This window comes from Lobosporangium transversale (assembly GCF_002105155.1).
Source record: "Lobosporangium transversale strain NRRL 3116 chromosome Unknown BCR41scaffold_26, whole genome shotgun sequence".
NCBI classification, from domain to species: domain Eukaryota; kingdom Fungi; phylum Mortierellomycota; class Mortierellomycetes; order Mortierellales; family Mortierellaceae; genus Lobosporangium; species Lobosporangium transversale.
Window position 1 is genome coordinate 313,956 of NW_019029004.1, and position 13,706 is coordinate 327,661.

Here is a 13,706-nt window from a genome sequence, read left to right on the forward strand (position 1 = left end):
TAATTCCTTTTATTTTCAAATCCCTATACCGCAATATCTCTAAGCTCATCAATCTAAGCATTTTTCATCAAGGATCGGAATCTTCTTTTTTCTTTATGGTTGTTTGAGCCTGATACTATTTACTGTAACCTATTTGTCTGTGAATTATATGTTACTTGTTCTCATTATCTTTGTCATCTTTTTTATCCTGGTCCGCCTTGTCGTCCGCTTTACCATCTCCAGCGCTGTTCGAAGCCGACGAGAAACCTTGAAGGACATTCTGGATACGGGGATCTGTGGTGTCAACACCTGAAAGCGAGCCTAAGACAGAATTCATGAAATCCGGATCTTGCATTGCTTCATCAGCTGCTGCTGAGGAGTTGTCGTTGCCTGCCATTGACATTTGAATTGCCCGTTGCATCTCCTCATCCTCTGTCAGTCCTTCCATGTTGTGGTCATCCTAAGAAAACACAATCGATATTTAGCAACATTAGAACACAAATCGCAGGGTTTACTTTTTGGCAGTCAATTTGCAAGCAAAAAAAAAAAAAAAAAAAAAAAAAAAAAAGACAAGAAGTGTAGGCATACATCCGACTGTGATGAGGCGAGTGCTTGAGCCAGCAGGTCATCGCTGGTTGAGATAGCACTAGCAGACGCAGCGTGAGTAGAAGCAACTGTAGTTTCTGCTCCGCCTTCTGTTGTGGCGGCGCTGCTATTAGCAGCTTCCTGACGCGCGCGCTCCTCCTCCATTGAAATTCTGAGTGCTAGTGCCAATTCAGGATCCAAGTTGGGATCGACTCCGAACTCGTAAGATCCACCACCACTGGAGACGTATGCTGGTGCCGAACCATCCTCTCCTGCGACAATAGCAGAGCTGACAAGGACATCACTCAATAGATGTGGTCCTGGTGGGACTGTGACAAGATTGCTGGGAAATCAAAAATTCAAATTACAATAGTAACAATTAATTGTTAGTAAAAAGTTCCCATGGAAATTCCACTTTAGTTCCTATGGGTATGAGTTTGACATACCTATTATCGTTGTTGTTGACAGCAGCCACAAAGGCCTCCAACTTTGTTGTGTTCTCAGCCTCTTCCCCAAAGTTGATCACATCCACTGCGATGTTGTTTTTCTTTAGTTTCTTGGCCAGTTTAACCAACATCTTTTCATCCTCTTCCACTGGACTTCCTACGAACACAATGATCCTTTGTCTTTGATTCTTGTTCTGACGATGCTTCAGCGCAAGCTATAAATTGCGTAGGCATGTGTACTTTCGATTAGTGAGCGAATACATAGGTGTTTTTTTTTTTTTTTTTTTTTTTTTTTTTTTTTTTAATTTATACATTTCATTATTGCCCAAGGAGACACAGGCTAGGCTTACCTGAGCGATCTGAACACTAGTCGTAAAGGATGCTCGACCACCAATGGAGACATTATGAAGAGCAGACAGAATCTTGCCCATGTCTGATGTGAATGTCACCAGCACTTTAGGGCTATATATGTCCCACATTAAATAGGAATAGTAGTTGTAATGAGAATTAGAGAAAAAGAGAAAAGTATAGGCAGATCAACCATAAAAAAATGATTTCCTTAATAGCTTTTTTCTCTGCCTTGCCTTTTTCCAGCCATGGTCATCAAACTGACTGTATTCTCGGGATTAGACTGGGTCTTTGCGTTAAAAATCAAGCTGACAGCATCAGCCTGAGCCTCCAAACGTGTTGGCGTATAGTCTCCACTAGAAGGATTGGATGAAGACCACAACGTCCAATGATGTGCAAAAAAAAAAAAAAAAAAGAAAAAAAAGAGAGAGATGCAGGGGGAAAGTTAGAAGAACGTAGATGTATTGTAGCGTAGAAAGCAGTTGGTGTTATCGACTTGATCCGGTGAGCATACTTTCTCATCCATTCTGAGTTATCCAGGCTAATCAATTGATACAAAGTTTGAAATGAAATATGATACAGTCAGCCCTATTTGTGCTCTTCAATATATACTATCTCCTGCGAAAAGAAATAATATATTGAAATCAAATTTATATAGTGCCCTACACTAAGATAGAAGCTTCCAAGACCATCGTTGTGATTATAGAACTATCCTTTTGTAAGGTGAGGTATGTTTAACTTTCCACTGATGGTTTTGACTTTGTCCTTTTCCTTGAAGAGTCTGTTGGTGTTCCAGAATCAAAGGGGCTCGAATAAGAATATGTATTGGTATGTGTATATATATATATATAAATCCTTGTGATTATGAAGTGTGTAATGTTTGAAAGAGAGAAGTGAACATTAAAATGAAATGAGGTTTTGTCAAGAATGCAAGCACACGCATGCGACGCGACACGTCATGCATAGGATATAGCTCAATATGCGCCGAAATTACGTCACTAATAGTCACGTGGTCAGTCAACATCTGTCCCGAGTTGATGTCGCGCTTACTTCAAGGATCCAATGGCGTTTCGGATAAAGAGCCACGTTGCCAACGGTGGAGGGGATCCCAGAAGAAAGTCTCCCCAGAGCAAGACATCCATGCTTGACTGTGTGCAGCTCTTTGAACTTAAAAAGACAGCAGTTACAGGCGGAAGCCATTCATATTTAGCTCCAGGGATCAAAATATTAATGGGGCACCTTAGTATAAATCCTATGTTGTCTGAGTTGTTTACATTTGTGATTTCTTCGTACTTGTTGAGGCGTTAATCCTTGTTTACGACGTTCAATAATGGTATTCAGCGTTGTTATAGTATAACCCGAAAAGATGCTGCTGCTCCGCGCCAAACGCTACTACACCGTATCTGGGGGCGCCGGAGCCTCAAGAACCGGAAGTTCTACTTTCAGGACTTCATTCTCCTGAAAGAGCTTTGTTAATGCAGGCTCGAACATTCTGTCCGCCACAAACATAATTAATAGCATGATGATTGCTCATAGAAATATATTCTAAGCACAAACTCCATACTGTCGAGTGTTCATGAAGTATGGGAGCTAATAAAAAGAAGTATGGGCATAGCTCTCAAATAAGGTAGGAAGGATACGTTGAGCTGATCTTTTAGCTGGGTTATGTCATTACTCAAGATCGTGTGAGGCCAAGGACATGGTTAACACAGAAACTGTAACTTGTTAGTGTTGTGTCCGTGTCAAGAATCCGGCGTTTTGTAATAGCACTTAAAGGATCTTTAGAGCGCACTCGACACTGCAAGGAATCAGATTTGAGCTTCGGGTGTTACAATAAGTTGCTTTTTTGAGGGGAGGAAGGGACTGTTTGCTGCACACAGAGCTGATCCTTTTTGTTTAGGTTCCTGACAATGGCTCATTGCTATATTACGCACAGCAGTGTAGTTAAGAGGGATATGTAATCTAACTTTTACAGTTCACTTTGAGTATCTTGCTGACTTGCTTCATTTTGATGCTTATTTCCGGAAGGATTGTAGGAAGGAGTAAATAAATGCATTTGATTTATTTTTGCAAAAAAAAAAAAAAAAAAAAAAGAAAAAAAAAGGAAGCAGCATTAATGCTGGGATGGATGGTAAAGTATAAATAGTTGGTTATTTACAAGTTGCTTGTTCCAGAGATAAAGAACCACTTGTCAACCGAGGGGTCGATAGGAGCAGCGGCCTTATCGGAGGCAGCAGGGACGGCTTTGACGGCATCGTCCTCGGGAGAGACCTTGTAAGGGCTGTCTTCAACGGTGAGATTGCTCCTATGAGCGTGAGAAAGCAAAAAGATGAAAAAAAAAAATCAGATCAATCGTCCATGCATCTCTTTGCGAATTTTGCGTATTCCTGATGACTACGCGGATAAATATATATAAGTAACTTACACCTGAATATCGTAGGCCTCAGCCTTGGAGGGGATGGCACCCTTGATCAAGCGCTCCCAGGCTTCATGAGTCTCCTTGACGACCTCCAATGCATACTTTCTGTTCTTGGCCTCACCAGAGAAGGCGAACTGGTTTTCGGGCTTGCCATCAGGGATCTTGTAAATGCGGAACCACTCGTTAGTGGCGCGGATGAGACCAGGAAGATGACGCTCAACATCCTCAATATCGTTCAACTTGCTAGCAAGAGGATCGTTAACATCAATGACAATAACCTTCCAGTCAGTCTCGCCTATCGATGATAAGATATGATTGATTTCAAAAAGCATGTTAATTTCAGTAGAGATAGGCTATTTTTCAATAAGCAAGAAGATGAACACAATTGATTATAGAGAAACCTTCATCCAAGAGAGCCATGACACCAAGGACCTTGACCTGCTTGATTTGACCAGTATAGCCGACTTGCTCACCAATTTCGCAGACATCAAGAGGATCGTTGTCACCGCGAGCCTTAGTCTCAGCATGGGACTGAGTTGGATCCTCCCAAGTCTATGAGAGCGAACCATTAAAATGAGAAGTATGTTGCATCGCGTTATGTAAATGATATACAAGATTTTCCAGTGTCGTACGCTTTTTTTTTTTTTTTTTCTTTTTTTTTCCTTCTAAGAGCAATTCAAGGAAAGGTCAATAGAGAATGATTAGATTAGTGCATACCTGAGGGAAAGCACCATAATTCCAGATGTAGCCATGGTGGGGGAAGCAGTTACGGACGAAGCGCAGCTTGCCCTTCTTGACATCCTGCTTGATGGGGTTGAAGGGCTCATCCTTGGAAATCTCCAACTTTGCGTTTGACCAACGAGGAATTTCAACAATCATGTTGAAGATGTTGTTGGCCTTGTCAGCGTAAAGAGGAACATCGTGAAATGCAGAGACAGGGGTACCATTGCGCTCTAGTCAGAAATGGCATAAAAAAGATTGCTTTCAGGTTTAACATTCCACATGGTCGAATTCATTTTCTCGGCTTCTGCCCTTGAGTCACGTCTCTGTCATGTTTAGTATTGATGAGTACAGTTATTAATTACCGATGAAGACACGATGCTCAAGGGTGTTGGCAGAACCAACGGCGCGGGCAGAGAACTCAGACATAATGTGAGAAAAAATTTGAAAAGACGGTGAGGTTGAAGAGAAAAGAAAAAAAAGAAGACGACGGAAGGAATTAAGAGGACGACTTGATGATCGGGGATTTCATGCCCCTCAATCGACTTGCACACAAGATACCTCAGTCATGCCATCTGGAATCATGATGGCACCATACATAATCCTATCTCCTGCTTCCTCTGCTTTCCTTGCTCTTTTGGCTTACCGTGTTATGATAGCAAGAAACGATCAATCTTCAAGCTACCATCATATCTCTGGCAGTCATCCTAACCGTGCCAATTAGGCTATTGATTCCTCACGATTGGACTATTGTTGACACGTAAAACACGTAAATTAAGACTCACAGTCAAATGTTGTGCATGCTACTACCAGCCACGTGTATCGTTTACGACGCGTGTTCTGATCGCGACTCTCTTGGATTCTAAATCCTTAACCGTTGTAATAACATCCTCGCACTCGCCTCCCTATAGCGCTGAAAATGGCTGTAGCCCCATCCGCTATTTCTATCCTAATCGCACAACACTGATAACTATTTCTGATTTCTAGCGTCTTTTGTAAATAATATATTTGATTCCTCGATGTCATATTTGCAGATGTTCATCGTCTTTAATAGAAATAGCTGTTATTCCTGGAGTATTGAGAGAGGCGACTGTTCGGACTCCATATGATACTATATAAACACCTGAACACTACCACATGTCATTGACTACTCTACGTCCCTTAAACAAAATTCTTAGCATACATCTGAACTTTTGCAAGGGATGTATTGATGCTTCGACAAACATGTAACATTTAATGGCGACATCACAGCCCTTGGATTGTGGAAGGGCTGAAAGTATGCGGAAAACGGGAACCATTTGTGTTTTTACTAGCAACAAGCGTGGTTTCAAAAAGTTTGCCCCAAGGAACAAATCCTATATCCTTGATTGCTCAAAAGAGACAATGTTGTCTTTTCTGCACCCCAAAAGCTCGCCACAATCCTATTGAAGCGTTCAGAGGCATTATTTGCCTCATAGTTTGAGGATTAGCGGACTTTCAGTCAAGTTTTATTGTTTTGAACAACACAGTAAATCCTGTCCATTCGAAGTGAAGTAGTCCCCCTAGATGGCAGCTATTCAGGGGATGCTAATCAATTCCGGTGAAATCAGAGCAGATTTGGATAACCAACAAGCACCGAACAGTCGCCAGAATAAAGAAGCACGTGGAACAAGAAAACTGGCTCATGTAAGCACTATTTCTGATTTTACAAATTTCAAGTCCGAGTTCAATGCAGTCCAATGCAGCCCTATGCAGTCCCTTTACCTGTAAAAAAAACTTACGCATAGTAAATATATATATATATATATTATATATAGCCATAGCCATGATCCATGGCCCATATTTATTTAAATATACTCCAAGATATTGTACATGTACACCGCTCATTGGAACCCGACTCTGCTTTTATGTGTACAGCAATGCCATAATAAATTAATTAAACATGCAGGCGAGAAGACTGTCGGCTCACCAAAAAATATTCTTTTTTTTTCTTTTATATTATTGTCGCTCTTTTTATCGCTCTTGCTTTTCTGCCTGTTGTGTATCTCTCTCTCTTTTGTGCTCTCCCTTTCTCTTTCACTCTCGATTTTTCACTTCTCTCTTTCTCTCTTTCACTTTTACTTTCACTTTCATATTTCACTTTTTTTTCCCTCTGTTTTTTACTCTCTTTTATTGCCTACTTTCTAATTTTTATTTGCATCACGTTCATTTGTTATCTGCTTTGATTGTCTCCTTGCACCTTTCTGCCTCCAACTTGTAGAATAGATCTTCCCTAATATCACTTTATACTCTCCCTATTGCCGTGGCGATAGACGAGAACAGAACAAAACAAATATTCAAAGAAAACCTGGTGCACACTCATACACTCATACACTCATTCTCTTACTCTCAATCTGACACACATAGTCTTCTCTCCTTCCTTTCTCTCTCTCTTTTTTTTCTCCCCTTTCCGTCTTTGCCTTCTACATAACGACCCTTAACTATCATCCTCTTGACAACAACCTTATAACTTTAATACCTAAGCCGATCAATACAGCATTGGCAGTGTAGCCATGTCCTGGCAACTCAAAAATAAGCGGTTTCAGGCTACTGGAACAGGCAATCTTAATACTTCAGGCATAGGCACCTCACATGGCGTCGGTGTTTCATCTCCCACTAGTGCTACAGGACATCATCTACCACTTCATCTCGAAGGAGGTGAAGACATTGTACGTCAATCCGCTCCTGCCGCATCTCAAACTGACACACAAAAAACTGCATTCATGCGATGGGTTAATGTTCATCTCGCCACCACAACCACTTATGGACCCATGACCTCTATAGAAAAAGACCTTAGGGATGGTAAAAGGCTTGTTGGATTGCTTGAAGTGGTTTCAAAAGAACCACTCAAGCCTGAACGCGGCAACATGCGTATCCATCAGATGGCAAACGTCTCCAAGGCACTATCTTTTTTGGAAAAGAAGACAGATGAGCCGCTTGGAAGAATTGGAAATGAAGATATTGTCGACGGAAATGTCAAGCTTACACTCGGTCTCATTTGGATCATTATTTATCGGTTCCAGATCCAGACTATCGCCAACAACATGACTGAACTGTATCCATCGCTGATTGAAGAGATGAACATGGTAACGTAGCTGAGAACCACTTTAATGCGCAGCAACAACCTATATTCTTTTTCTTTACTTTTTTAAATACAAATATCACCAATTCCTTACTTCATTCTAGAGATACTCCATAGTTTTGTTTTATTTTTATTTTTTTACTTTATTTTACTTTATCTTATTTTAACGGATTAATTTATTATGGTTTTTGGGTGGTTGAGAGCAATTTCCGCCCACCCGTGATGCCAATCTGAAAAGATATCTCCGCATAACGACCTTAAAAAAAAAAAAACTGAAGCTAACCTATAAACATTTTTATCAAATCAAAATATATTCTTCTGATTGTCTTAACAGGAAGATGAAAGCAATAGCGTTGCTCCTATTTCGACACAAAAAGGGAAAAGGAAGGGTCCTTCACAGCATCAGGTCGATGCTAAACAGGCACTACTACGATGGGTGCGTTACCAGCTTGAGGATTACTCAGACATTATCCAGCCCATTCAAGATTTTCACAGATCATGGAGGACAGGAGTGGCTTTTGCAGCATTGATTCATCGGCATGATCCGGAGTACATTCCAGACTTTTATCCAGAGATTCTACAGATGCCCCATGAGACTGTCGAACAATGGCGGAGTACTCTGACTAGAGTCTTCGATATTGCTTATGAAAAATTATCCATTCCTCGGTTGCTCGACCCCAAAGATCTAGTTGATGTAGAAACGCCAGATGAAAGATCTCTTATGACATATGTCTCAGAGTATTACCTTGTCATGGCCAAACATCAACAGCAACAGGATCCAGCTCTTGCAGAATGCCTCCAAGCCTTGCGCGTTCGTGCCAAAGAGGAACGCCTAGCTGTGGCAGGCGAAGACCAGCAAGCAGCCATGCGCAGGGTACAAGAAGAGGAAGAACGCAAGAAGCAAGAGGAGCTAGAGGAACTGGAGCGCATCCGTCTTCGAAGAATGGAAATCGAGGGTTGGTCCATTCGTGCTGTCGAGAAGGCCAGAGAAGAGGAGGAGGCAAGGAGGAAACGCAGAGAAGAGGAAGAAGCAAAGAGCTTGGCACGCAAACTAAGACGTGAACAACGTGAGCGTGAGCAGGCTATGCTCCTTCAACAGGCAAATGGTGGTAAACGGCAGAGAAGCTTTTCAGTCTTGAACTCTGTTGATTCAGGTATCGCAGAGTTGGATTCAGTTTTCATTACAGGAAAGCCAGAACCCATGGACCCCGAAGAGCTGAAAAGACGGCAAATAGAGCTGGACGAAAAACTGAGCCTATACCTGCAGGAGTCGACAAAATTTTTAGAACGGCTTCAAAGACAAGAGGAAGAGTTTCCTGAAATACCAGATACCTCTAAACCACTTGATCGTTCAAAAGATATAGATCCGTTTAATCTTGCTGTCGAGCAATCAGAGGAAGAACAATTGGACAAACAGGAAGAAATGACTCGTCTTCAATCTGTGCGTGACGAGCTCTTGGATCACGAGTCTCCTGAATTAACAGCTGAACAATCTACAGAGGTCGATAAAATGTGGTGGAGCATCGATACGACCTGGAACAACCTCAACAAGAGAATATCTGAAGCCAAAAACATTATGCAGGAGCTACAGTGGATCGTGGAATGCTCGCAAGAGATTGAACGTATCCTTGGCGATGTTCAGCGGTTCGAAGAACAGCTCCAAGCTACAGCCGAGAAACGGCTTCATGATAGCCCTCAGGATCGATCGCAACTCACGCTTCTCGATCATCAAGATTCCAACTTGCTCTCGATTCGTACGCTACTGAAGAAGTATGTTGAAATCCTGTCAACTTTGCTGGATTCCAACACCTACACAGTCCCAGAGCATCTTGAGCAGCAAAAGGCGCAAGTCAGCTCCGAGCGTCTCCCAAAACTGGACTCTAGTGTAAAGGAAGCTGAGAACAATTTAAGAAATGACCGTTTGTTGAGTGTATTTTTGAGCACATTCGACTTGTCACAAGAATGGATTCAGAAAAGTTCAGAGTGGCTCGCGACCCTCCATGCGCCAAGCTATGTGCTAGAGGATGTTTGGGCCACTGGTGAGACTGTCAAAGAATACTTAGCTAGAGATCAGTCCCGTGATGACAATCTGGATCAATACCGGGCCGAGGCTAATGAGCTTAAAGCGAAGTTGGACGAGGAGCAGGCCAGGGTGATTGAATTTAAATCAACTACAATTGAGAAATTGGATCAAGACTCTGAAGCAGTAATCGTAGGCATGGCGGAGACTAATGACGCTACTGCACAGCGAACAACTGGAACTGTCCAAGATATGACTCAAGAAATCAAAAGGGATTTGGAAAGAGTGGAGGATATGCTACCCAAGGAATTGGAACGTTGTGCTTATGCAATGCGTGTCCTTGACTACCTTTTTGCTATGCGTTCGACTCTTTCCTTGCTTGAGACTGCTTTTCATGCTGTCAATAGCTGGGTACTAACTCAACCCTCTACAGATGTTGAAACAGCCGTGAGCCAAGTTGAAGACAGCTACAGCTGTTTAGAGAAATCTTTCAAGACCGATAAAACCCTTCCTATTGTTTGGGAGGCAATCCAAATCCGACATGCAGCTGTATGCAAACTTGTATTTGACCTTCGTTCTACTTTTGTCGACAAGCAGAATATTCTTAAGGCAGACCAGAAAATGAAGGAATTCCTCAAGTTTGCAGGATCCTGCCAGACGACGCTACGAGAGTTCCGATCCAAGCTTTATGCTGACGCCCCTTTAAAGGACTTTACTTTGGAGGATGAAGTACCATTTACCGAGTATAAAACAATGGTCAAGGATGTCGGTGATGCGGTTGTTGCATTTGAGGCGGAAGAATATATTAAATTTAATGAAATGGCCTCTGAGACAACTGCTGCAGTCAGCGTCCCTGGATCAAAACATGACCCGATCGTGGTTCAAAGCAGAGTTACGAGCGTCAATCGTCTTTTAAGTGATACCAAGGCGCTTCAAGTTGATCGGGAGAGAGATATTGTCACTATTGCAGAGTGTCGCCGAGTAGCAGGTTTACTTAAGGCCTTGAGGACAGAATTGAGTGAGCTTGAGTCAAGGTTTGCTGCCTTTGAGGTCACAGATGCCAGTCAGAAGAATAGTTTGGGCGGGATGATTGAGCGCTATGGCCAGCTTTCCAATGAATTTGTTCTTCACGAGCAGAGCAAAGTTTATCGCCATATCAATCGGGATCCATCTTGCATTGTTCTTCTCAAAGAAATCAAAGAACATTTGGTCAAAATTCAACAGGCCCAAACCATCCTTCAGGCTGGTCTAGAAGTTGGAGAGCAATGGAATATTCTATGGGACCAATTCATAGACCGTGTTGAGACATTAGAGCAATATCTGGACAAGACAGAGAAGGGTATTCTGGAACGAGGCATTGCTACGGCTGATGGCCTTGCAGATGGCGACATTAAGTGGAGAAAGAGCGAGGACGAGTTGCATGATGTTGAAGAGATCAACCATCAAACGCTTACAAGTCTGAAAGAATTCCAAAGACAACGCATGCTGGAGCTTTCGAACTTAAAAGTGGCTCTCCATCAAGCTGTCCAGCTGTCAGGCGGCATCGAATCCTTGGATCAGATCCGTATGAAGCAGTACCATGAAGCAGAGCAACATCAACAACGATTGAGAGAGCATCTTCAACGTCTCTATTTACTAAACCGTAAGGAAGGCTTCCAACTAGAGATTCTCGGACAGCGCTTGGTCTGGTCACAGCAGACTGCAGAATCGAAGAAAGAGCTTGGTATCTCGATTTCAGCCTGTCAAGGTAAAGCTTTATCAAAATGCATTCCTCTCCTTTACACGTTGTCACTCTTTTCTAACGCTTATATGTATATCTCACTATTATTCTGAACTGCTAGACATTGTGGAAGATTATGCCGACTTGCTAGAAAAGTGCGATGAGCGTAACGGAACTGCAGGTTAGTAGAAGCGAAATGAACAGTATTGCATCTAGATTAATTGATATGAGGTTTTTATTATTTTACATTAACACATATCCCATTTTTATATATATATTTTTTTTTTAAAAAAAAAAAAAAAAAAAAAAAAAAGATCTCAATCCAAAGACACTAGAGCAGCTCAAACATCAATTAGATCAAGTTACGGCCAGAGTAACAGCTCATAAAGAGGCTTCTTTTGACGTAAGTCTTACTATCTACGCTTCCCTTGCAGAACTCGCAACCACTGCTGCTCCTGGAGAAACCGAGTCTACCGAGAAGAGGGTTCCTCCTCATTTGGAGGCCGAACTTCTCGAATTCAAGAGCCGCTACGAACTGGTGGAGCTTCACATAGAGTATATTCGTCAGGTTGTGGGTCATGCTGCCCAGGCAGTTGAATACGTACGAAGAATTGACGCTATGGATAGCGATTTATTGCGTATGGCTACGGAGCTCAAGGCCGATAAAGAAGCCGATCCTACTGCGCTTGATAGGCTTGAAGTTATTCGTGCCGAACTTCAGGATTTAACTAGTGAAGCCAATAAGGTCGTCGAGATGCCTAAGCCTTCTGAAAAGATCATAGAGATGTACAGTTCCCGACGACAGCCAAATCGCGCTTGCCTAGAGAAGGTTCTCAGGTCACGCCTAGCCCGCAGCAACGACTTGAATCGGGTTCTTGATTCTCTACTTTCTGATTTCAAAGCACTGCTGGCTTACCAGAATGGCCTCCGTAAATTGCTGGAAGAGCTCAACGATCACAGCAGCTGGGTAGGTCGTTCTAACCAGAAAGTACAAAAAACCCATGATCAGATCAAGCAAATGTTCAAGTCTTGGCCAGGGGATGAGCTTGAGAAGCTGAAATTGCAGGCGCACGATTCTATGATGCTCTTTGATGTGGATGAGCAAGTCGTGGTTGATGAACTAGATGTACTCATGGCTGACATGGATAGGGAGTTTACTCATGTACAGACGCAAAAGGCCGAGTTCTTGAAGACCAAGCAGAAGGTGGAGTTAGCCTTATGCGAAGCAACAACGAGTTCAAAGCAGCTGCAGATGGAGCTCGAGTGGTGTATTGACCATTTAGCGCGCTCTATTCAGCAGCTTGAGACTGACATTCGCTTCAGGTCGTTGCAACTTCAGGCACTGGAGAAGCGTGCCATCTGGGAGAAGGAAATTGAGGTTGCACGCTCATGGTTCAAGGATTTTGCCAAGGCTGTGATCATCTTTGCACGTGAACAAGCGAAGTGGAAGGCCAACCATAAAGAATTTGATGATACGTCGTCAATGCGATCCTATCGGACGACAGCCAGTCGAATGGTTATTGACCGCCTAGGCAGGTCCGTGCTGGAATTTGATGAGCAAGTGGAGATTTTTGAGACAGAGTCTCGACCACGTGTCGATAAAGCATGGTCGGATCTGTGCTCTGCGCTTTCATTAATCGCACGGTCGGTCCCAGATGAGTTCCAGGGAAGACAATGTGCGCTCGGCGATGAGTTTGAAGAGATCCGTGAGCAGGTCGCGTATAGTACAAAGATTGTCACTCAGCGTAAATCTCTCGAAGAGATGGCCATGCGACTGGAGGAGTTAGAGAACGAATATGGAAACGAGGTTGGATCCATCAAGAGTGGATGGACTGCGCATGTGCCTATTAAGACCAAGCCTCCTAAGAAACGTAAGCACAAAAACGAACTTAATGGTTTCATTATTGAATCTGTGAAAGGTTTATTTTCTAACAGATTTTTTTTTTCTTTTTTTATTAACCATTAGAAAAAGGATGGAGTAAATTTCAGGCCAAGGTCAAGAAGCTAACACGGAAGCAACATTAAAGACGATTTAATAATTTTCCTTTATTTTATTTTTATATTTATCCAGTCATATACCCTCATCAATACACCTTCACTGCATCTTTGCACAACTTTATACATTGCAACCTAAAAAAAATACATACAGTGATGTAGCGACTTCTTGGAGATGACATCTTGGAGTTACTATTGTTATGACCTTTTTCTTAATAAAAATAATGATCTCTTCTTATTAAGACATTAAATCAAAATTAGACATCAAGGAAATACGACTCTAAATATGCTTTCAACCCGTAATCTCACAAACTTTCAGACAAAGAAGAGGCTGTCTGTAGAGGGCAATTTATTAAACAAACAAAATTAAAGTT

General features: G+C 42.3%; 3 protein-coding genes across 3 annotated transcripts; 1 reads left to right on the forward strand and 2 right to left on the reverse strand.

Moving 5' to 3' along the window:
* Positions 1-21: 21 nt before the first annotated feature.
* Positions 22-2,269, reverse strand: BCR41DRAFT_381367 (hypothetical protein). The gene is made up of 7 exons (XM_022027304.1): positions 2,025-2,269; positions 1,873-1,899; positions 1,595-1,714; positions 1,361-1,472; positions 1,011-1,225; positions 568-907; positions 22-439 (listed from the first exon to the last, which is right to left on the reverse strand). Exons 1-7 carry the CDS (start codon positions 2,048-2,050, stop codon positions 152-154), a joined length of 1,128 nt encoding a protein of 375 aa, XP_021879984.1. The 5' UTR covers positions 2,051-2,269; the 3' UTR covers positions 22-151.
* A 1,190-nt stretch (positions 2,270-3,459) lies between these two features.
* On the reverse strand, positions 3,460-4,978 carry BCR41DRAFT_356518 (inorganic pyrophosphatase). The gene is made up of 5 exons (XM_022024659.1): positions 4,863-4,978; positions 4,495-4,730; positions 4,179-4,329; positions 3,784-4,072; positions 3,460-3,663 (listed from the first exon to the last, which is right to left on the reverse strand). Exons 1-5 carry the CDS (start codon positions 4,924-4,926, stop codon positions 3,513-3,515), a joined length of 891 nt encoding a protein of 296 aa, XP_021879985.1. The 5' UTR covers positions 4,927-4,978; the 3' UTR covers positions 3,460-3,512.
* A 2,404-nt stretch (positions 4,979-7,382) lies between these two features.
* BCR41DRAFT_290202 (calponin homology domain-containing protein) lies at positions 7,383-8,153 on the forward strand (the record flags this gene model as incomplete). Its single annotated transcript, XM_022020342.1, has 2 exons — positions 7,383-7,570; positions 7,982-8,153. Coding segments are annotated over 2 exons (360 nt in total), but the record flags the coding sequence as incomplete, so codon positions are not given.
* Positions 8,154-13,706: the final 5,553 nt, after the last annotated feature.